Below are 23,641 nucleotides of genomic sequence, written 5' to 3' on the forward strand. Positions count from 1 at the left end.
TATTTACAAATCACTGACTTTCAAAAATTGTCAACTGCAGGGCAAATGCCTGAGGACCACCCCCGCCACCGCTACCCTTTGACCACCAACCGGCTGCTTTGATGTACAATTTATGGAATTAACCCTTAAGTGCTCGCCGGCATCAGACAGCAGCCGTGGATCACAACGCTCCAGTTGATTTCTTTCGGCTGATTGCGGCTGAAACGGAAACGGATCTGACTTCCCCAATCCAGTCAGCCAGCCAGCCATCCATCCATCTCACAACAATTGTGACTTGCAAATAGATTTTGCGATTTACAATTCGCAATTGATGGCACTCCAAATGGTTGACTGACCGAGGAATGGGCTAACTTAAAGAGGCTGAGGTCTCGGTTTCGCCCTGTCCCCTTAATTGATGCCCTTTGTTTGCCCTGTGGTCACTCTAATTGGTGTTTGCATGTGGCTCTCGAAGTCTTGTGTAAACACGAGATTCTGGCTGACCAGCAGCGGAAAGGAATCCTACCTCTCCTTGCGGCTCCCCTGCCTATAACTCCTGAGCTTCTTTTGTAATTTTGCGTGCGTTGTGTTTGCTCATTAAACGGATTTAGCCAGGCGCAGATGCGGATAATATCGCATGGGTTGTGTTCGATTCTGAATGCTCTACAGTATAGTGTAATATCTTTATATATTTTCCAATAAGAAAGGAACTTAAAAATTCATTAGAAAGATAGCTAACGATTGCCAAAAGCCCAATTTTCAAATATAATTATCCAAAAGCACTTCAGGCATAGTCCTACATCCCCTATACTCTATCCAATCTGATTTATTATTTTCCCCTGGACAGACGTCATCAATTAGCAGGCCGCAAGTCGAGTGGCTGGCCAAGTTTGCGGAAAAAATTGACAGCCAGAGGAGCGAGTGTTGTTCCGACCAGGCCTAATGAGCAAACCAAAACAGACGGCGTGGACTTAACGCCACTTGCGAAATCACATGTCAAAAGTTATTAGCCCGGCGTGTAATTTGTGCCGGGCTGATTACCGAAATGTACATGAAACACATAAACAAAGTCATTTGGCCTGGCTTCGCCTGGCTGGCAGGAATAACAAAATACGTTGCCAAAAAGTTGCGATGTTGCCTTCACTTGGGTCCTGCGTGTAGCTACACTGTCATTGCCAAAATCCTGGGCCAAAGTTGCTCATCGTCCAACCCATCGCCCTTTTTCGCCCCTCGATTCATGCTGTCAATATAGTGGCAACATATTTCCTCGCTTAATATTTTTTTGCCCTGGCTCCTGTCGCTATTTCAGCTGCTGTGTTACTGTCTGCGAGGACGTGAGGGCGTTAAACTCATACATCACTTTATCCCAGCTTCGACTTTGGCTGCGGCTCCGACTCCCTTATCCTGCATCCTGCATCCTATGTCCTGGGACGCTTGGCAGGCTCCCTAACTAACTGCCGCCGCCTTTGCCTCGCCTGCTGTTTGTCTTGGTCTGGCGCGTTTTTCTCGCACCGCGATGTGTGTCAAGAGTTGCCAATAAAGCAGTAGCAGCATCCCCAGCGCAATTCCCAACCCGATCGCTGCTGCGGAGGAGCTATTGAAAATAAATTTATAACGCATACGTCATGTGAGCCAAGACAGAGTTCGCAGTTTATTGCATTTGTCGCTGGCATTGCAAAACTTCAATAAATTATTTTATTGCGACAGTTATTTTGCTTGCTTTGCCCTCGTCGGTTCGTTTTTATGAATTTGTTCAGCTCGCAAACACATAACGATGAGCATAAGCACGATATATATCTATATCGAAATCCATCTGGCAGTGGCAAACTTTCTGTCAGTTGCCATTTTCGTTCATTTGGCACTCAAGTCTTTGGCAGCCAAATTGCAAATGACTTTATGAATTTGCTGTTACGACTTGGACAAGCTCCGATGACCTTTGAAGTGGGTAGACAGTGTGATACACACATATGTATATGCAGAATGTAGTAATAATCAACCGTATACCGAGATGAAATTGATTCCGCATGGGACATAAACTCCGTATTGCATAATAAACTTTGGCACGAACATAATGAGTTGTTGAAAGATGGGATCGAGCAGACAATTGCTACAAAACGGAGTCAGTTTATAGGACATCAAATGTTGATTGATACGTGGAAAGCTCGGTGATCCGATCATTTTGCGGCCATATCAACTGCCTTTAACCATACCCACACCCATTTCAATTGGGCATTAAACACACTTTGTCAGTAAAAAAAGGCCGAAACACTTTCGTTCCCCTTCATCAAAAGTTGACACTTTGCGAGTTAACCTTTAATGAAAAGGCCAAACAAGCCAGCAGCCTGGAAGGCTCATTGTGAAATTACCCAAAGCGTAAAAAAGGGCGAAAACGACAGGAAAAAATAAGAAAATGGAACTCTGGCTGGCAGTAGTGGTAGCTGTATGGCCAAAGGCTATGAAACTCTCCCTTTTTCACTGCTGGCATCCTAGTCAAAGAGGCAATAAGTAGCAAAAATTACGCTAAACGTGGCAATTTCCTCGCAAATTGCACAATATATATACAAAGCGGGTACTTTCACTCTACGCATGTCTGGCCTGAAAGTCCTTGGTCTACTCATTTAACCAAGGAGAGGAAAGTATGCTAAATGATCAAGTTGGGCCCTCGCATACCCTATCAAATTAGATGAAATATATGACCGTATTCACAATAAGTTAATTTAAAGAATTCGTACTTTAAAACCTTCAATAAAAAATAAATTTAAGAAGTGCTGCTTTCCTTATTAAGATTCTTATCCTACTAAAAGGAAAGGACTCCTTGGTAGCACTCAATTAGGGTCTCAAATTGGTATAAAAGTGTGCTTAAGCCGGCAAAAATGAGTGTATAATAAGGCCCATAGAGGACCATGGCAGGTATTTTTCATCCGTCAAATTACAGCGCACCCATAACGGGGACTCAGCAGATGCCCAGGTAAAATCCGTAGCCAGGTGGCAGGCTGAAGCCTGTCAATTTGCCCATGGTGGCTCCACATGAGGCGGGTAAAATCGGGCAGGATATGGGGCACCATTTTGGGAGCAGGGGTCATGTGGCAGCGACAGGAATCGGGCGATATTTTAATGCGTGTCATATTTGATTGATGCCAGCGCGGCACAGAGCGAAGTCGTGGAACAATGTCAAGCGTTTAACATTGCCCCGAGCGCCACTCAAAATGTCAAGGCAGTCGGGAACACCCCGCCCCTACCCAAGACCCCATTTTTAACTCCCCGCCCAGTTACCCCGTCATTTCCGCTCTTTTTTCGCCCTGCAAAATTGCCCCTGCAGGTATGCAATGAAAAAGTGCGTAAGGGAAGCCCATTGTGCCTCTCTTTGTGTGAGTTTGTCTGCGAGTGTGTGTGTGTGAGTGAATGCGGAGTGCCTCTGTTTTGTGTAATTTAACATGGCAGTTTGTTAACAATTTTATCAGGCCCGAGATGTTTTGCCTACTGAATGAGGGAAATCGCTTCGAGAGCTGTAAACACAGTCAAGTGTGTGTGTGGGTGCCATAATTTATGCCCAGACTAAGTGCATTATGTTTGGCACACGGGCTTTTAGTTACCCTGCCCCCTTTTCTCCTCTCCCCGGGGCAGACTCAATTATTTGTGGCAATTGGCAGCGGCAGTTGGCGCAACTAATTTGACTTGAGCGGCGCATTGATAAAAACCAAAAACAAAATTGACCAAAAGCTTCACTAAATCGTTTTATGAGCTTTTAAAGTTGAAGTGTTAAAAAGCTGATTGAGAGAATGCAATTTCCGAAAAATTACTTGCTTACTTTTGCATGTGGTATGATCGTTAATACGCATCCAAAAATTATAGTAAAATATGGAAAATAAATGCGAAGGTATGATGTTTTTAACTTATTTAGGTAATATATGTATAGTTGTACTGTTTTTATGTTGTGTGACATCCAATTTATGTGTATTTTAACAGAAAATTCTAACGTGTCCCCTGTGTTTCGTGGAGTATAACTAATTTTCTGACAATTTCTGACAAAAGTTAAAAACGTCAGTTTGTACCTTTAACTATTGTCTTTCACGGTAAAGTAATATCTTTTGCCCATTTTTGCTCGTTTTCTTAAAAATTTGATTTTATATAGGCAATTTTGAGTTCTGACATAGCGTCCTCCTGCACATTTGGAGGCGTAACAATAGCCAAATAAGTTATGTTTCAGATTACGTTTATTCCGCAATTAACAACAATAATCAGGAATCGAAACAGACAGAAGATATTGACAAAAAAATAGTAAATTTTGAATTATTTATTAAAAAAAAACTGCCCGAGTGTAACAGATAACTAGACCGATTTATTTCCAAACATACCAAGTGGATGGCGTCAAAGATAACAATTCTTGTTAGAGATTTTGAAAACTCCACGACACCGAAGCAAATGGGACGCCGAAACTTATCTTACCAAAATGCAGGAGAAAGATTAAAAAGGAAACTGAAAATTCGAGTGAAGCCTGGAATAAACTTTACAAAAGGGACCGACTATCACATGCAAGGAAAAATAGTCGGATCAATAGGATGAGTGATATTTTCCACAGAGCGATTGATTCCTCGGACCCACTTTTATCAACAATTTGTTTAAAAGAAAGAGAGAGAAAAAATAGGAAAAACCACTTCCGAAGGCAGTAATAAGTCTTTTGGAAATACAGTCTAATTTTAACCATTGTAGGCAAACATATTAAACTCGAACATATAGGCATTTATTTAATTATAACCGGGGGTGCACTTAAGCTCAAATCCGATAATTCGTTTTATTAGCCAAAGTGCGTAGCTATAATAACTATTAATTATGTGGAAATTTTATATATATATAATCATTTCAAATATAAACCATTTATTTTCGCTTTCAAAACATTAAAGCAGCCCTATGAAATTAATATTTATCCTCCATCATCTATTTACCACTGCGTTCCAGAATAACCTGTAGCTTAGTTATGGTTATGGTTGCTCTTAACTAACCGGATAAGCGAATTAACCCCTTGCATTATTAACCCGGTGACTAGACCCCATCCAACGCCAACATCAATGTAGCATCATTAACCGCTCTAGCTCTTCGCATTTTCCACCCACTCTGCCTCACCCGATTTTCATCCAATTAGCCCCACTGTAACCTCCGCACACCTTATAGCATTCATACCCACCCCCACCCAACTCTCATCCGCAAAAAAAAACAAAAACGAAATAGAACTTGGCCAAGTGTCTTACCGATCTCTGCTGCTCGTTTCTCGCTCTTTTGCAGGATGGACAACGCGGCCATTTAGAGGGCCTGGCATCCGTCTATTGCGAGTTGCTAATGGCTCCCTTCGGGGACATTTTGGCCACTATCGAGCGGGCGCGCCAGGCGGCCTGGGCGGAGCGGAGTCCGCTGCACAGTGCCGCCCAGGTGGTGGGCGGATCAGGTGGGGCTGGCGGCAGCACGGGCAGCGGCAGCGGTGGGGCGGCCAGCGGTGGCAGCGGCGGCAGCAGCGGCGTACTGCACCACCGCCAGCAGCACGGCCATCGTGGTCATTCGATGCACGGCGCCGGTCTGCCCAATAGTCATAGCCAGCCCATTTATGTGCCCGGAAAGTACTCGGTATGTATGATGATGACCCGGAACGAACCGAACACCCAAACACCACACCCACCCAATCTCCCGCCTCCTTAATCACCAAAAAAATAAAAATGAATGACTCCATTAGCGGCCCCCTAAGGAAAATATTTACAAAATCAACAATGTGAACGAAGAATTTTCTAAAAATGAAATTGATGTTGGCGTTGCTTGAAAAGAAATAATTGAAAAAACCATTAAGCCTGTATGCGAATAAATTTATTTAATTGTGTGCTAAGAATTGTGTAAATATTTTTTGCTTGCTTGCGTTCTCCACTTTCACTTGCATGTAGTTGTAGTTGTGTTTTAACCCCCCAAAAGTGTGGCCAATAAAATGACTAATTTGCCATTCCCAAACCTTACAGCCCTCGAGTTGTCTGTCCGACAAGGAGGAGGATGAGATCTACGGATTCGGCTATGGCGTCTTCGCACCCCGCGTGGCCAGAGGAGGGTTAACACAACAGCAACAGCTGCTGCAGCAGCAGACGCTGCAGACGCAGCAGAGCATACAGCAGCAGCAGCAGCTGCAACAGCAGCAGCAACAGTTACCAATTGTGCCAGGACAACAGCAGCAAGGACCTCATCAGCATCAGACCCTGCCACCGAATGTCGCGCATTTGAACTTTGTGCAGCAAAAGTGAGTACAGGATTTGAATAATTCGAGTGCTCTCCATTGAATCGTAGTGCTAATAAAAATTCTATTCTATTCCATTCAGCTGCCTGAGTCCGCGCTCAGCTTATTTCTACGAATTTCCACCGACAGCTGGTAAGTTGAAAGGAGAAAAGTCCGGAGAAGTAAAATTCTTATCCTGGTAGAGGATTTCTAAAGCCTTTGTGTAAAGGTGATGAGCTTTGTACTTAACGTTTAAAAGAAATCTTTAGACTTTAGTTTTTTAATTTATTTATTAAAGTGCAGCTGCGAAGCTGCAGTAAATGTAGAGCACAATTGTAATGAGGTCAGAATTTTAAAGGAGAACTTTTATGAATATTCATAGATCTTAACAGAGTTTGAATGCTTTCTGTTTTATAACTACTATATTTACTTGACTTAAAATAATCTTTTAAATTATAAAACTCTTAGGAAAGTTATATCTCCCTACCAGGGTCTGAAAATGAAACAAAAATGATGTACATCAGCCGCCGACTTGAGTTCCTTTCACTAATTCAATTTCTGTCCTTTTTATGCCGATTTTCCCCCGCGACTTTCAGAGGGTCGCGAGACAAAGAAACGCACCACACTGGCCCGGCTGCTGAAAGGCTTGAAGACTGTCAATCGACGGGATCGGAACAATCAACAGAATGGCGCCCAGGCCAGGGTAAGTAAAGTACTCCCTCGATACAATTTCCCACCCACCCCGTTTCCCCCGTTTCCGTCCAGCGAGTGAAACTCATTTTCGCGCTTCGTTTTATGACCGCAAGCAAATTGTTTGTCCTGTCCCGCAAGTTTTGTCCCCGTCCCCAGCCTTTCATTTGAATCAACTGCTGCGGTAATTCTTTCAATTTATTTGCTCGCATTTCGTTTGGTTTCCTTTCCTTTTCTCGAATTTCCCTGCCCAGCCTCTTCTAGGCTGCCATTTTATGACTTTCTGCGTCTTGACTTGAATATTCCGCAGTCTTCTGTGTAGTATACTTAATCTTGGCCCTGGGGACATGTAAATTTTTATGCGCGCCGCGCCGAGCAGCTTCTCCCTTTTTGCCAGCTGAAAAGGTTAAAAATGTTTTGCCAGCGGCCATGTCTACATTGCCACTTCTCATCCTGGCAGTGCACCAATAGCGCCAGGACCAAACGCCATCAGTTTCCTGCCTCCCACTCTCCTCCTCGCCCCCTTTTGGGGGAAGTTGTTGTACACTCGCTTTATCTGCGCCGCTCACAAAGGATTCATTCAGCGCCTTTGATTAGAGCAACCTTTGGGGAAAAGCGTCAGGATCAGGAGCAGCAGCAGCAGCAGAAGCTGAGTTAGCCCAAGTTGGAGTCGCAGCAGCTGGGACAGCTGGTTCAGCTGGTACAGCTGGGGCACTATTCTTGAGCCGAGCCTGGCAATGAAACTGCGGCCAAGAGCAGAGATAACGTGGCACAGGACGGCGACGCTGCTCATAAATAAGCAAGGACATGCATAAATTTTTCACAAGCAGCACAGAAAAGAATAAATAAAGGCGCGGAGAGCAGAAGGAGAAAAAATATAAATAATAAACTGCCGGGGGGGAAGAAAAGGGCAGCAAAAGAGAGCGGGCTGTCAGCCTCGCAGGTCCTCGGGAGGTCCTGGCACACAGATAAGCGCAGGAAATGACTAAGGATATGTGCCTAAGTAGCGGCATCCTACTCAACTGGCCTTTCAAAATATAATTAAACAGCACTCCACCTGGCCATGTGTTTTGCTGCCTGGTTCGTTGGCTCTCCCACCTGATTTGCTATTTATGATAAGAAAACAAACGCATTAAACAGCGACCCGAGAATAAGGGTCGAAGGGTGACCCTAACCTGACCCTTGACTCGTTATTAATTAAAAATTAAAGCCCCGCTGAAAGGTGTGAAATACAAAATGGCGTCCTAATGGCGATAAAGCACGATGCCGGCCGCCTTTCAAGGACTCCTCTTGATTTACGAGCGTCCTGTTCACCCTCACCTCACCATCCCCTCGCGGCCTACAACCTTTGTGCATACTTGAGAAAGTTAATAAGCCTGGCGATTGAAAGCACGCCGGCTTCTATTCTGTCTGAAAATGAATTTAAAACTTTGCCCCAAATTGATTCCATTCCCGCTTATTTTGCAGGCGGCCAACGATCGTCTGCGGCACTTTCAAATGATAAACGGCGGCGCCGGCGGACAGCAGCACAGTTTCGAGGAGACAATCCACAGGGTGAGTACCATTAATAGGTGGTTGCACCGATAAAATTACACTAATACAACATTTAACAAGAGATTTAGACGGCTTTAGAAGCTGTAAAGGGTAATCTACTGAACTTGGAACCTTGCTAGTGCTGCATAATATCACTTAAAAGCGCAAATTCTTCAGAAGAAACCGCATAGGAAATTAATAACATTTTCAACTTAAAATCTCCTGCTATATTTCTATAGTTCGCTTAAAAATGCGTCTGCTAGTGGGATGTTTGGTTGCTTAGACTGGAATAGTGGCATAAATATTTATGCTGCACATTTAACAAGCTGATGTTGCTGCTTTGCTTCTTGCCTCTGTGTGTTGCAACAGCTGTGACAGCCAACAAAATTGTGCTGCAACAAAAAAATTTGCACAAACTGCAACAACAGGGTGAAACTTTTGCACACCGCCCAGCGGACGAATGCCACCCCACCTTTTTGACTGCATTTGCAATGCAATTTCAACACGAAAGCTGCGGCTGTTGCTTTTGAGCACGTTTACCTGTAATGGCATGCCACCAGCAACAAAAACAATCGCAAACGGAGCGAGTGCCGCGGGGCAAAAAGGACGAAGAGACCGGGAGGAAGAAGTGGAAGAGGAAGTGGCAGCGTGTGGATGCATGCAACATTTAAAAGTTCATTGCCGTCAACATTCATTATTAATGACAGCGCGCACGGCGCCAAACTAAAAACAAGCAGCAAAATGCAATCAACGGCGACAGCAGCAACAGACAGCAGCAACAGCAACAGCAGCAGCAGCAACACCTAAAGCAACAGCAACTGCAACAATAGTTAGCAAATGCATAATGCATTACCAAACATTCCCCCAAATTTGAGTGCGCCCCTTTTCCATTTGCAGCGCAAAAAGTAGACTTTAAATTTTCGTTAGCAAAGAAATTAGTTGCCACATTCATAAATAAACAAAGTCACTCAGCAAACGAGCAGAGCTAACAAACCATTTTCCAATTGCAGTTGAAAGTACAAGAGGCCATGCGGAAAAAGGAAAAATTTCAACGTGAACACGAGGAGGTAAGTGACATGAACATATCCACATATTCACATAGCCAGATATTCAGATATTCAGATAACCAAATATCCTGTGACCACAAGGCAAAGATTTATGCCTTCAAGATGTCTATTCCGAAATTGATAAATGCACATGGCAAACATGTGCAGTGGCCAGGGATAAATCAAGCATATTTGTTCTGGGCACTTTTCACAAATTAAATAAACATAAAACACTCGCAGCCCGCAGGCTTGGCTGAAATCGTTAGCAGTATGGGCTGGTGCAGGCTGCACTATTAATTTCACAGATTCCGTAGCCTTATATTTGCATGCATTAAATACACAAATGGAAGAAACAGTTGCAATTGCACAGGCCAAAGGTTTTCCTTGCTTTTTCTTGCCCTGCAGCCGAAGGTGCGTTTCGAATTTATAGGTTTGCTTTCACGGCAGATAGATGTAAGCAGAAATAAATCAAATGTGTAATTTAAAGTCTAAAGTGTACGTAATAGTCATTAGAGTCATTCATAAAAGCAGGCCGACGAATATTTATAAAGTTTACGTGCTTCGCTAAACTTCTTGATATTCTTTTCGTAGTTATGGGGAATATATTCATAAAATTTCGCTTAATTATGAGACATAAACTCAAGCAACTTACGGTTGCAGCACGCACTGTTTGCACCCCAATTTGTTTTTGCAATGTATAAATGCTACGACTTCTATATGGACAAGCCAATTAAAAAAGCTATTAAAAATATTTGATATAAAAACAGCAATTATTCCAAGGCATAAAGGCCCGAAGACCAGGCCAAAAGCTCGAGCTACCAAATAAATGTGTGTGCGAGTGTGTGAGTGGCGAGCAAACATGCAAAACAGACGCAGACAAAATGTTAAGCACACAGATACACACCAACACATGCTCATGCTGCGGGCGCACCCCAAAAGGAGGCAACAAAAACAATGAAGTGCAACGTGGCGAATGATAAACTTTGTGCTGTCATAAAACAAAAAAAAAAAAACAAAAAATTACTTTCCACACTTGAAAACGTTGTCCAAACGAAGGACATGATAAAAACAAATGGGCGTGTCGCCGAAAGAGAGTAACTTATTTATTTATATGCCAAGAGAATTAAATGTGAAAGCCGAGTAAAATATTCCATGTTGATTGCTTGATACTCCAGGCTGATGGATAATATCTGTAAGCCAACAGATTCCGAATGAGAGCTGAGATTTTTCTTCGGCTTAAAACTGAAATCGATTAGGGAAATGATTACTACCACAGCACTCCACATCTTCCATCAACTTGGCAGCAGCAGCAGCAGCAGGCTAGTTAATTATGCCACTTATCGGGCTCAATGATGGATGCACAGCATACTGATGAGAACTTGAAAGCACAGTTACACTGGGAAAAAAACAATTATCATACAAACAACTATTATGTTATATGGGAACTTTAGATATTTTCGATTGATGCTGTGAGGCTTTTAAGTTATCAAACGCTTTTTTTTTCTCAGTGAACTCACGCAAATTGCGTTGCTGCACGACAATTTGTCGACTGTTTGCCAGTCCAGGAAAATGTGTGCTCCTAAGCAAGGGCAATAATTTTTGTGCATAAATGAAAAGCACACAAGAGTTGGGGTTACTGCGCCATATACACGAATATAGTAGATCCTTACTGCGGGGTGGCTGGGGTGTCACATTGTTATTGTTGTTAGTGCTGATGCTACTGCTGCTTAACTTGTGCAAACAACATTCTGTTTGTCTAATTGTAATTGCTGTTTTTGCAGCAACCCAGCGCCCACATGGAAAGCAGCCTCTGCCGTCGAGGCCTTGTTTTCCATTTGGCCAGGAATGGCTGGAATGGAAAAGAAACTGCTCCACTTCTGTGTGTGCGGAGCAACATGAAATATTTATGATGGGAGAGGGCTAGAAATTTCGTTCCTTTTCTTTCCATTTTTGGGGTCTTTGCATTTGGCCAGGCAATTAAGCAGGCGTCCCCCAAGAGCCCAGATGTGATTAGAATTGTAAGAAATGTAGCAGTGTCTTCTTGGCCACGTAAATTTCAATTTGGCAGCGGAAGCATCTAACCAATTGTGTGGGAGTGGACCATATAACATCGCAAAAATAAAAAAAAAGAAAGAAAAATAGCAAACATCCCACTACCATTTGAATGCATTTTTAATGCGACTGGCCAAAAAAGCTTTTAGCTAATTTTTCAGCGCCCCGCTTTTATTGCCAAGTGTGTCTCTATTTCGGCCATTGCTGTTTGTTTGGCGGCCCTGGCATGCTTTTCGCTTTCCGTTTCGGCAGCAGAAGCATTTTCATACATACTACTGGTAGTATATGGTCTCGGAATTAGTATGCAGCGCACATAGAATGCCATTATGCTGCAGGACACTCAGGACATAGACATGCCTTCTGGCCAAATACAGAAAAATAGGAACAAGTAGCACATTCTGTGTGGTAGTTCGTAGTTCTGCTTGCGCTGGGAAAATTGTTTTAGTTTTCAAATGGAATTTTGTAATTTTAACGCCTTTGCCTCAACTCCAGACTTGGCTAATAAGATGCCAGCCGTAGACGGAGAAGCTGAAGTAGAACTGGAAGTGGAAGTAGAAGCAAGTTGACAACATTTCGTCCTTTCATTTCGCACAGCAGTCACGTTTGGCATGCAGACAAAGTGCTGCCCAAATAGGAGCAAACATGCATACGAATGCGACGAAGCCAAGCGAAGGCGTTGACTTTAATATGGACAAGTTTTATTTAGTTATAGAGTCTGAGGGCGAAGGGTGCCGAGAAGTTGTCAAAACGAAGAGGAATACCTCTTTGACCACGTGAAGTTGGCACACAGCTGATTAAACTGGATTAAAATAAGTTACACTTGCAACGAAATACCCCAAAGTTAAAGGAAATCACCTACCATTTATTTGCCATAAACTAATGCAACATTGTTTCGTCTTTAACAGATCCTGCGTGATATTCGACAGGGACTGTTGCAAATGAGTCGCGGCGAAGGACGCATGGGTAAGTTGAAAGAGCACAGAAATGGGATAAAGGAAATCCAGTGGTGGGGAGGGAAATCTAAGCGACTGCCCCCGAAAAGTATGCAGCATGCAGCCAGGAATTTTACACTTGAAGTGCTTCAGTTGCAAGTTCAGTTGCAACAGCCTTTGCAGCTGCAGCAGCCGCAGCAGCCAGAGTGGGCGTGGCTGGCCCGCCCGTCTGGCGAGCGTCGCATGCATAAGCGAGCATAAAATCTTATGTCCGTTTCCGGACCAGAATCCGTACATAAGCCCCGGACTTCGGGCTCCGGAGCAACTTGCTCTGCTGCTAGCATGTGGCAAATGGCATTGCAAGTTTTGTGTGCAACGTGGCGTATAATAATATTGTGTTGCAACCATTCTGCTGGCTCTGCACATTTTTCGGTCGCTCGCAAAAAGTTTTTAAAGTTCCTCCGCCTTTCCAGTGCTTTCTTCTCTCCTATTTTTCCCAACTAATCTTCAAACTAATCCTTACTTTGCGGCTGCTAAATTTGGTTTATTCCCATCTTGCAGACGATACGTACATGTACGACGAGGCGCTGAGAACGGGCGGCGGTATGGGCATCGCCGGACTGGGCATGCCCCTCGGAGTGGGCGGCAATGGTGGCGGCGGGGGAGCGGCCCATTATGCGGTGAGTGCGCTGCATCATCAAGGTCATTGGTACGACGAGCCGCCCTATGAAAGCGATCCCGATGACTTTCTTATGGCCGGGCTCAACTGCGGACCAGCTGCGACAATTCAGGTGAGACTCGTCCTTATTATAACTATATAACTATGATAGGCTTTAAGTTTAATTTAAAGGATTACATTTTACAAAGGAGCCAAATATATCGAATTAAATCAAATACTATCGCTGAGTTACAACAAACATGAAAAAATTTAATTTTTTAGTTATAATTGGCTCACGATATTGTAGAACATATTTTATTACATAGAAAACAGATTTTGAGTAAATTTATACACATTCGTTGGCTTGTTCAATGCGGCTTGTGTCATCCACTTGAAAAATAAAATTGGCAGCGGCAACATTGTCGCAGTTGCAATCACATTTGAAATTTATGCGCCGCATCCTGCAACGCCGTTAATCCTGGTTACTGGGCGCAGCACTCCTTCGAGCCGAGGGGCAAAGCCGATCCAATGCCAGCTTCCATTTCAATTTTTAGCTCCAACCCACTTTGATTTCTCTGTGGAATTCGCCAGCCAAAATGTTGTGAGGGAGTTTCCTTTCCGCTTTCATACATTTTTTTTTTTTCGTGGTTGCCCCCGATGAGTTTGGTTTTCTTCAGCGATTTTCGCTTTGTGGCTTTCTTCTATTTGCTTTATTAAATTATACGCTGAATATATTTTTGTGCTGGCGCATTGATTTCTACCCACTTCGATTTGTATGTCCATGTCCTTTGGCATTTTTCGTCCTTTCTGCGTTCCTTTGCTGTGTGCATAACTCCAGGACAAACTGCGACTCGAACTCACTTTATTTTTATTGACAGTCAAAAAGTGCATAATTCTTGTTGACTTGCTCGACTTTGACTCTCTCTCGCAGTTCGATTGTGGATTGATTCTGGCAAGTGGGAGTGGGAGTCATGGAAAACTCTGCGAAAGACGTCGCCGTCTTGAGACTTTTCCTTTTGCATAATTTTCTTTGCCCCTTGATTTTTTTCCTGCGTCGCCGGGAGTTGCGCTTTTGTCGAAACGCATTAGGCAAGTTATCGGGGGAATTTGTTTTCTTAGTCAATTGAAATCACTCAGCTCTGAAGCGCTGCCGACTGGAGCCCCAACTCATGGAGGCCTTTGTGTGCGGGCCTCCTTTTCGACATTGGTGGCCCCTTTGATGTGGCCTCGAAATTTGTTTAAAATTGAAACGAAACTTTTGCGGTTGCCGAAAAAGGTTAAGCTCGCGTTTGTGGCTGCTTAACGGACCGAAGTAGCCGGAGATAATGCATTGAAATTGAATTGTGTTGGTTTGGTTTGGGTCCAGCCTCCTTTGATCTGAAATGGGACCCGAAATCGTTTCACATGATATGTCAAACCGATTCCAGGCGACTCTGCATACCGAAAATATCCCAAAAGGCGAATGGACTGCCACCGATACCATATTTGCCCGATTCAAAAAAATCTAATTCACATTGGAGGTTTTTCCACGCTCCCTGCGCACCCAAAACTTTGCAGCATTGCCTAAATTAAAAACGGAAAAACTTTGCAATTTCCATGGCCAAACAAACATACGCAATATAAAGTGGAAAAAAAGGAAACGAGAGAAGAAAACCAAATTTGTGTTCCCTAAATTTAAAATTCCAAGCTGAAACCGGCAGCCACATCGAATCAGTGCAACAACAACAACAGCAACGCGAACAACAACCACTAAAAGTACAAATAAACCAAACCAGCTACTCCTCTCTCACGGCCTCGTAAAGTTTTATAACTTTGTTAATTTTTCATAATTTTGTTGCTCTACAGCGGCCAACAAATTCTACTCGAATGCTAATCCCCATGTTGTGCGCACTCTATCTCCTTCCTCTTTTACAAATAAATGCACTGAGCCAAAATGTGGTCACATAAATGTATATTTATTTTATTTTTTAGAAACATGTACATACAATGTCCAATAACTAAGCAGCATATGTTTATATAATTATCATTAGAGCCCATTATATCTAATATCATTGCACCGCATACAATCTTAGATGCTAATTCCCCTATCCAACATTTCGTTTCTCGATTCTAGATGGCGTTTTTCCCCCAGTGTATGTATGCCCCTCACTCACGCTTCTCCTCTCCACTTTTTTCTTCGCAGGGTGGCCGTGTGCGCTTCTCGAACAACCGCGAGAGCACGGGCGTAATTTCATTAAGATCCGCCGGAGATATTTCATTGCCGCAACGTGGACCGCCGCGTAGAGGTCTTATCGTGCCGCAGCAGCCGCCAAATCCACCGACAATAATACCCTTAACGCACGCCAGGTGAGTGTTGCCCCCGGGGGGCAGGAAGTTGCGTTCGGTTCAGTTGGGACAAGGCAATGGCCGGTTGTTGATTGCCATTATTATTTGCAGTTGAGTTTATGGCCGAAGGGCCGACACGTCGAAGGTGGCGCATTAATAAGTAAAACGGAGCCGCCGCTTTAGTGTGGGCAGTTATGATATGGCAAATACAAAGGTCGAACCCTTCCATGCCGCACTTCAAAAGGCCAAATTTTTGGGAAAGGAGTAGGGATCAGTCAACCATAAAACTGTGCCACAAACGAGCCCAGTCTGGCGTGAAAAGGCCAAGCTTTCGGCCAGCTTTTCGACCAGCAAACACTAATAGCTGACCAAGGCGAAAGCAATCAAACAGCTCAAGTCTGGCATCTCGTATTTATTTGTCAATCGAAAAAGGTGCACCCCAACCCTACACACGGACACACGGACAGACACAAAAAATCGGTGAAAAAGGGTAGACTTCACTTCATTAGTGCGGTTATCAACGGGTCTGCAGCCAGGCCGAGCGATTGAATGAGCGAATGAACGAATGAATGAATGGGGGCTTGAATGAGGGAATTAGTGACTGACTGAGTGAGTGACGAACGGGAAGGGAATGGGGAGGAACACCAGCTTGACTGGCAGACGGCACACATATCGAAACGCATCGAACCGAAAGTCATCAATTTCATATTGTTACGCATGCCACACTCTTGATATATATATATATATGGATTCTGGATGTTGGATTCGGGATGCCGGATCCAATAAAAGCAAGACATCGACAGGCCGGGACACTTGAATGAAATGGCATTATTGCTACTTCAACGCCAATCCACAAGTCAGAGCGCCAGCTCCTCAATCAGCCAGCTAGGTAGACAGTAGCCCTGGGATGGATGCTGGAAAATGGGGAAAAGGGGGAAACGTGCAGGGGGACGAGATCCTGCGTTTTCCACACGTACGCATACAAAAGGACTTGCTGAAATAACTTATACGCCTCGTGCGCCGCTGGGGCCACAAACGAGCCAAACGAAAAGAAAACTTTTTCTTCTCACGAATTGCGAGCGAAAGCCAAAGAGAATGGGGAAACGAAGGTGGAAAACAAACAGCAAAGGCAACCAAAAGTGAAAATCTCAACAGTGTTGAAGCAAAATGGTAAAAGGAAAATCTGCCAAGTAAAAGAAATGCGAAAAAGATATCAAGTATTTATTTATATGACCTTTGTTTGCCACTCGACCTCGGGTCGTGTATACATCCCAACCTCTCGGGCCGACACCTTCGACTTTCCTTTGCTTATTGTTTGCCATCAAAATGTTTGCCGTTTTCGATTTTCAAGTTTTTTTTGGCCATTATAAGGGGCACTTTAAGGTGAAATGGATATGATTTGTGTTGAAAGACAAGCTTTTGCTGGACCAAAGATTAAAAAGTTCTCAGAAATTGTTTGACAATGTAATATGCTTGGGAGTTCCTTTTGTTACATTATTCTTATGCTGATAATTACCATATTTTCAGATCTCATGATCGGGAAAGCGGCGACTACGCGGGCTCCATCTCAGACCTACAAAGCGTTACCTCCAGATTCAGTACGGTGTCGGTAAGTGCAGAAACCAAGTTCCACTTGGATCGGGCTCATTTAACTTGCAGCTATGGTCGCCTCTCCAACTCCTCCGGCTTCTCCGACTCCTCCAAGTCCAGATACGCTGCATCTGAATGCGTCTAAATTGATTAAGTGCTCTTTGTGACAAACAAACTTCGCATTTGGCCAATGTCGTCTGGTCGAAAATGGACGATGGCCGAAATGCACGTAGATAGAGAGAAATAAAAACGAGCGGGCGACCGAGGAACGCACACAAACTTGAAAAGCTTTTTAGCCAAGTTTTTCCTCGGCTCCCCGCGCCGGTTTTAGTATTTTTTCCTTGTTTTCCCGGAGTCGGAGTTTGGCACTTAAGCCAGCTAAACGTTGTCGGAATACGAACGGCAAATGCTATTGGTTTGGATTTGTGCTGGTTGGGGGAGTTGAGGTTCGGCGACCATTTCATTTGCAAAGTTGACTTGCCCTAACTTGGCTAATATGGAAACGCACTCAATCCGCTTTACGCCCCCTTTCAGATTGGCACCAACAACTGCACGGCCCGCTATCGAACCCTAAGCGGCGGAATCGGGGAATCGCCATCGCTGTCGCCCAGTCCATCGTCGGATTACGAGGACATCGGAGTGACCAGGGGCCACGGATGCCTGCCGCCCAGCCTGCTGGCCGCTAAGGCCAAAAAGAACGGACTGCCGCACGGCAAGGCGAACACCATTTGCCAAAAGGCCACGGTGCATCATGTAAGTTAATTAAACACTAATGCCAAAAGGAAAACAGATTTGCAGGAGGTGGAAGAGGACGCAACTGCATCGCCGATGCAGCCACGGAGATTTTGTTGACACATTATGTGGCCTGCGAAATGTAATTAGCCCCTTGGGGGGCTTGCATATGCAATTGGCTTCATCGAGGCCTTAGCTAACAGTAAAGCTAAAGCCAAAGCCAAAGCTAAAGCCTCATAATGGCCCGACTGGACCACAACTCTTTGGCGCGACATGCACTCTAAATGCAAATGCCAGTTTAATGAGTTTTTATGGCCGCTTGCACGGTTTTAGCGTGCTCGCAAAAGTGAAAGTTCATCTCGGCCAAACTTTCGAGGCGAGTCGAGGCCTGCCCAAAAAATATGAGCAAAGTTTTGGTGTCCAGCATCGCAGCTTAAGGATCAGGGAAACTAATGCAGTCGGCGCCTAAAGCCAAATATTCAGCACAAAATTTGCTTTGATTTTATTCAGAAAAGGCACAAAACTAAAACTAACTATAAGTTATTATCATGTGCTAATGCAAACCATTTATTTCGAATGCAATGGCACACACATGTGTTAACATTTATTCTCCGTGTAGACAAAGTCAAGACTCTAATTCCTTCTTCTCTGCCCGAACGTATTGGTATGTTCGTTTTAAACTTTTTAATGATTTAACTAACAAAACTTTCCTGCTATTCCTGTTCTTGTTCTTGTTTTTCGCTGCTCTCCCCTTCAACATGCAATTTATTGCACAACGATGACGACGACGTCGACGACGCAACCAAAACACACGGAAAAAATACGGATAACTTTCACTTCACTCCGGCTGGTCTGGACTGGGGGATTGGTATGGATTGGATTGTTAGTCGGGCGAGATGCGTAGCTCGGCAAAGGAAATTGGCGCATTTAATGAGAATGGACGAAACTTTGTTGCCACAAAGGATACGTCGAGGGATTTCAGCAATTCCCAAGATAATACCGACCGTGGCAGCATGAGCGATCAGGCGTTCGCCTGTTCGGCCAGCTCCGTGGAAAGTTTGCCCAGCGCATCCGGTTCGAGTAAGTATACGAATACGAGTACGGATAGGGATAGGGATAGCAATGGAGTTGCGGATACGGATACGGGGGTTGTAGATACACAACCGGGACTGCCTGTGTATCTTTGTCTGAGCTGGCAATTTAGAGTTTTTGGGCTTTGATTTCGCCAGCTGCAGGAGCAAGCCGTCTGCTGGATGCTCCTTTCCTTCCCGATGGCCATGCAAAAATTCCCAGACTGCCTTGCTGGCTTGGTTGGCTGGCTTGCATATTGGTCTATTAACAGTTGTAGTTCTTGTTGCGGTTTTTTGTTGCTCCTTCAAATTTTGCAAACTTAATGAATTTTTAATGCACTTGCTGCTCTGCCTGCCCCTCGGGAGGCCAAAGAGGGGCCAAGTGCCGATGGGCGAGGCAGATTGCAATGTCTGGGGCGTGGTTAAATGAAGGGCAACCGCTTCCTTTTTAATGAACAAAACTTTTGGCCAAATAAAAGGCAATACCGGAGGAGCAGGAGCAGGAGCAGGAGCACCGGCTTAACTGGATGGGTGCGTGGGTGGGCAACTTTGAAAAGTGCAAGGAAAAATACTTTATTTTTCATGTGGCCAGGACACAAAGCAAGGATTAGCCAAAAGCTTTGGCCAGCAAACCAAACAAAAGCAACGCAAAGAAAACAACAGCTCGAAAAAATAATGGGAAACTTCAAGTGCATATTTGAATATTTTCGGGGCCAAGTGAATGTACAAGTATGTGTATGTGTGTGTGAAAATATTTGAAAAGTTTTTAATTAACCAAACGAATGAGTGTGAGTTCGAACATGCATGGCTGGATGTTTGTCCGTAGTAAATTCCTTGGGTCCTGCGGCTAATTGGCTGTGGGCGCATTAATTGGAAATTTGCCAGGACAAACTTTGGCCCAAAAAAGCAGGGCAAATATTTATCAAGCCTCCTTCCCGCCTCTCCTATCGTCCGCAGGCACCCAGGCTCTGGTTCGTCCTGGCAGTCCGCACAGCTCGATTTCCGCCGAGGATCGCACCTCGATGGCCAGCTGCATCTGCAAGGCCAAGGCTCTCGTGGATAGTTTGCCCAATCCCTACGACAAGGAGGCACTCAAATTCAAGGTGAGTTGCTGAATTAAGCAAAATATTAAACTTTCATTTAAAGTTCGCCTGCACCGCTTAACAGGCAGGAGTCCCCTGGCCATGAAAAGCTTTCTTAACTACCCAAAAAAGATTTCTTCAAGCACGGTAATCTAATAATATTATTATTCCATCTACAGAAGGGCGACCTTATCGATGTGCTGTCGATGAACGCCTCGGGCATTTGGAAGGGACGATGCCACGGCCGCGTGGGCCACTTCAAGTTCATAAACGTGGAGGTGCTGCCGGAGCAGCGAATGAAGAACTCCAGCAGCAAGACCCTGGCCCCCGGCTCACGTTTGGCTAACTCTGGAAATGGCAGCCACAATGGTGGACCCTGCTCCGTGGAGGACCTGCTGATTCGCATCGGACTCAAGGAGTACACATCCGTATTCGTGCTCAACGGGTAAGTGGTGTAGATGAAACAAATTTACCAACAATATTTTTGTTGGATTGTTTCACCTATCGTTCCATTTGCAGCTACGAGGACCTGGAACTGTTCAAGGAACTGGAGCCCGCTGACCTGGATTACCTCGGCATTCTCAACCAGGAGCATCGTGCCAAGCTGCTGACGGCTGTGCAACTGCTGCATGACATTGAATGTAAGTCTAGTCACCAAAAGACCGCTTAGATTCCTCAAACTCTGGCTCATTTTATGCAACGATTTCCATGAATGGCGAACTTTTTGAAGAATTGTGAAATTCATCAATTTAGATCGAAACTTTATTAGGCCTAGATGAGGTACAATGTAGTCTTTATCAGGTACCAAAACAACACTTGATAAGTTTTATGCAGCCATAAAAACGATTTTGTAAAACAGTTTGAACTAGTATAACTTGCGTTCGCCTTCTACTGTGAATCATTGTTGAAATAAGCCATAAATTGATAAAGCCTAACCTAACCTACTCTTACCCCGAACCAAACACCACACCCACCCACACACCACGCATACTCACAGCTACAAATTTCGCCCGCACAGGCTCCGATGTGGATATAGCCGGATCCAGCTCGGAAAATGATGAAGCCCGCCTGAACAACATCAATATGAAGCATGGAGCTTCGCCCTTTGGTCGACGCCACTTTCCCCGCGACTCTGGATGCTACGAGGGATCCCCGCTACCCAGCTCACAGACACCCACCCAAGCGGTAAACTCGACGGACGAGTCGAACAGCCTGGACGACGTGGTGACCAAGTGTTCCAGTGAAATCATGAAGCGCGTGGAGAGCGCACGCCGTTGCAAGGACAATCCGTTCAAAACCACTCTGCCCGGCGGAGGACGACTGGGCAAGAAGTCCTTTCTCGGCGGCAACGGCCTTATGGCGGACGATACGCTCACGCGTGGAGGGCTTAGCGAGAAGTCGAGCGATTCGGGGGTCAGCAGCAGTTCGCTATCGTCGGGTCCGCTGAAGAGCAGCACTTAACATTTGCCCACCATACTGGCCCACGAGTTGCTGCTGGGCGTGGGCTCGGGCATGGGCATGGGTCTTGGTCTTGGCACCATGAGTCATGGCACCACCGGTACCCTGACGCCCCACGGAGTGGCCACTGCCACCTCGCCTACCGCCCATTCGGCACCGCTGGGAAACATCTGCAACACGCTGCCACATGCACCAAGCTCCTCCGGCGGCGGCGGCCTATCTTCCTCCATGGCCAGCAACCTGCCACTCAACCGGAATCTGGTAATGCTACGCAATCATCTGCGCAAGAATACGGGCGGTAGCATTACCGGAAATGGCGGCGTAGGAGCTTCCGGTGTTGGAGCACAGCTGCTGCAGGATCAGGACGACAGACTGGAGGATCAATAACCCATTTACTACATCAAATTCTTAGTTTAGTCTCCCGTTGAGTTAAGTGTATTTCAATTGCTGTGATTCGATAGTGAAAACAAAAGGCCAACACGCGTCTTTCAGTTCAAATGTATAGTATGTATAGAGAGAGATAGACAGACAGTTAAGAGAGAGACCGGTATAGTGAGGATATGTTTAAAGGACAGAGAGATAGCAAGCAGAGATAGTAAGAGTCAGTCAATCCTTCCTCCGATAATGTTGGCATTTACACAAATATTTAACCTTTATATATAAATACAGACTTTACAGACTTATATACATACACAATCTGCAGAAAAGAAGAAATTTTATATACTTAGTGATGTAACGAAAATATTTATATATTTTGACTATTTTTAGTTAGTTTGAAGCTATGCATTGAATGAGACTTGTATGATTTGCCATTTTATTACTGTTTAATTGCTTTGTGTATGCATATTTCTCAACGTGATATTGTCAAACGTCCAACTTGAATTGCATTTTAAATAGATTCATTTCCAACATTTTAATAAGAGACACACATAGAAGTTGATTCCTATTTTAAGGCACTAATCTGAGTGCAAGCAATAGACCAATTCAATTTTAGCAACCAAACAAAACAAAGTATTTATAAACAAAAATAGAAAACATAAGAAGAAACAGAACACCAACTGCCATTCGAAACTAATTTAAATTTGTTAATCTCGTATAAGGACAATGTAAATGGAATGAATGCATCGTGCAAATCCGTCAAAAAACTTGTAAAAATTAATGCCGAAAATTGCCAAATCGAGCAAACAGAAGTAATGTACGCTAAGCAATATTTTCAAATCGTAGCGTGTCGTGTCCGGATCGTGTGTACATATATAGGATGATCCAGTTAAGATCTATTATGCCACTTATAGAAGATATCAGATCGTATACACTATGAGCGATTTAGCGATAATCAAAAGCAGACAATGAAATTAGTCAGGCAGCGCAAATGTTTTTAATCAGTTTTCAGCAATTAGTTAAATAAATGAACGAATATTTATCACGGCACAAGAACTACGAATAACATATTTAAATTAAATCTGATTAAAATACATAATAATTAATAGCATAACTAAGCGTAGAGCATATGATTCTAATATAGCAATTGACAAAATGTAAATGAGTTTATTCGCAAAACGCTTTGACATCTACTCAGAACGTAATTAAACCTGAACATATTTTGTGACATAAGATATCGATATTCATATTGTAACTCAATTAATTCTAATCGCAAATAAATTAAATCAAATTTAAACAAAAAACAAATCGCACGTGTTACAGCCCGACGAAGATAAGGTTAAAGACATATATATGACAAGAGGATGTGAAATAGTGGATTATAGGCATTTTTTTAAATTTAACTCCAAAGTACATATAAGTGTTTCAACTGTAAATTGTAACAAAGTCAAAAGAATATTTATATATTTAGAGACGAGATGAGAAGCAAACACAAATCGAACACATCCACACAGCATGTGCTAGCATTTTCTAATTATCACTGTAAAATGATGTAATTTAAAGACAGAATATATAAGCAATATTAAAGTTTAACCTAACAAGGAGCCACAAAATCGATCATAAGGTCATTACAATTGCAAAACAAAAGAAAAGGCAGTAAAATTTCAATACACAAAGAAAACGAGAGCGCAAACTAAAGTATTCAGAGTTCAGTAAATTTTAGAAGAAATTTTCAAAACTAAAACCAAAACTCGGTGGATAATGATGATTCATGTTTATGCATCAATCAAAATAAAATTCTTTAAATAAAAATGAACATATCTAAAAAGTAAGCACTGTTTGAATGTGTTATCATTGGGATTGGTTGGAATGCTT

The 23,641-nt window shown here is 43.7% G+C and overlaps 1 protein-coding gene across 5 annotated transcripts in view; it reads left to right on the forward strand.

Moving 5' to 3' along the window:
* LOC6729061 (sterile alpha motif domain-containing protein 5) overlaps nucleotides 1-23,598 on the forward strand; it is a 152,629-nt gene extending 129,031 nt beyond the window's left edge. Inside the window, exons 5-20 of one of the 5 annotated variants that reach the window (XM_039295204.2) lie at nucleotides 5,257-5,592; nucleotides 5,973-6,244; nucleotides 6,324-6,373; nucleotides 6,817-6,923; nucleotides 8,378-8,464; nucleotides 9,454-9,510; nucleotides 12,447-12,504; nucleotides 13,035-13,264; nucleotides 15,314-15,477; nucleotides 16,984-17,065; nucleotides 17,581-17,799; nucleotides 18,666-18,858; nucleotides 19,806-19,951; nucleotides 20,110-20,375; nucleotides 20,450-20,571; nucleotides 20,928-23,598. In XM_039295204.2, coding sequence (XP_039151138.1) covers nucleotides 5,257-5,592; nucleotides 5,973-6,244; nucleotides 6,324-6,373; nucleotides 6,817-6,923; nucleotides 8,378-8,464; nucleotides 9,454-9,510; nucleotides 12,447-12,504; nucleotides 13,035-13,264; nucleotides 15,314-15,477; nucleotides 16,984-17,065; nucleotides 17,581-17,799; nucleotides 18,666-18,858; nucleotides 19,806-19,951; nucleotides 20,110-20,375; nucleotides 20,450-20,571; nucleotides 20,928-21,391 — 2,853 coding nt within the window. In that variant the 3' untranslated portion in view covers nucleotides 21,392-23,598. The remainder of the gene's footprint in view (nucleotides 1-5,256; nucleotides 5,593-5,972; nucleotides 6,245-6,323; nucleotides 6,374-6,816; nucleotides 6,924-8,377; nucleotides 8,465-9,453; nucleotides 9,511-12,446; nucleotides 12,505-13,034; nucleotides 13,265-15,313; nucleotides 15,478-16,983; nucleotides 17,066-17,580; nucleotides 17,800-18,665; nucleotides 18,859-19,805; nucleotides 19,952-20,109; nucleotides 20,376-20,449; nucleotides 20,572-20,927) is intronic. The other 4 variants (XM_039295205.2, XM_039295206.2, XM_039295207.2 and 1 more) reach the window with 4 other exon arrangements.
* Nucleotides 23,599-23,641: the final 43 nt, after the last annotated feature.

The sequence above is a fragment of the Drosophila simulans genome, chromosome 3R, assembly GCF_016746395.2.
Source record: "Drosophila simulans strain w501 chromosome 3R, Prin_Dsim_3.1, whole genome shotgun sequence".
Lineage (NCBI taxonomy): Eukaryota > Metazoa > Arthropoda > Insecta > Diptera > Drosophilidae > Drosophila > Drosophila simulans.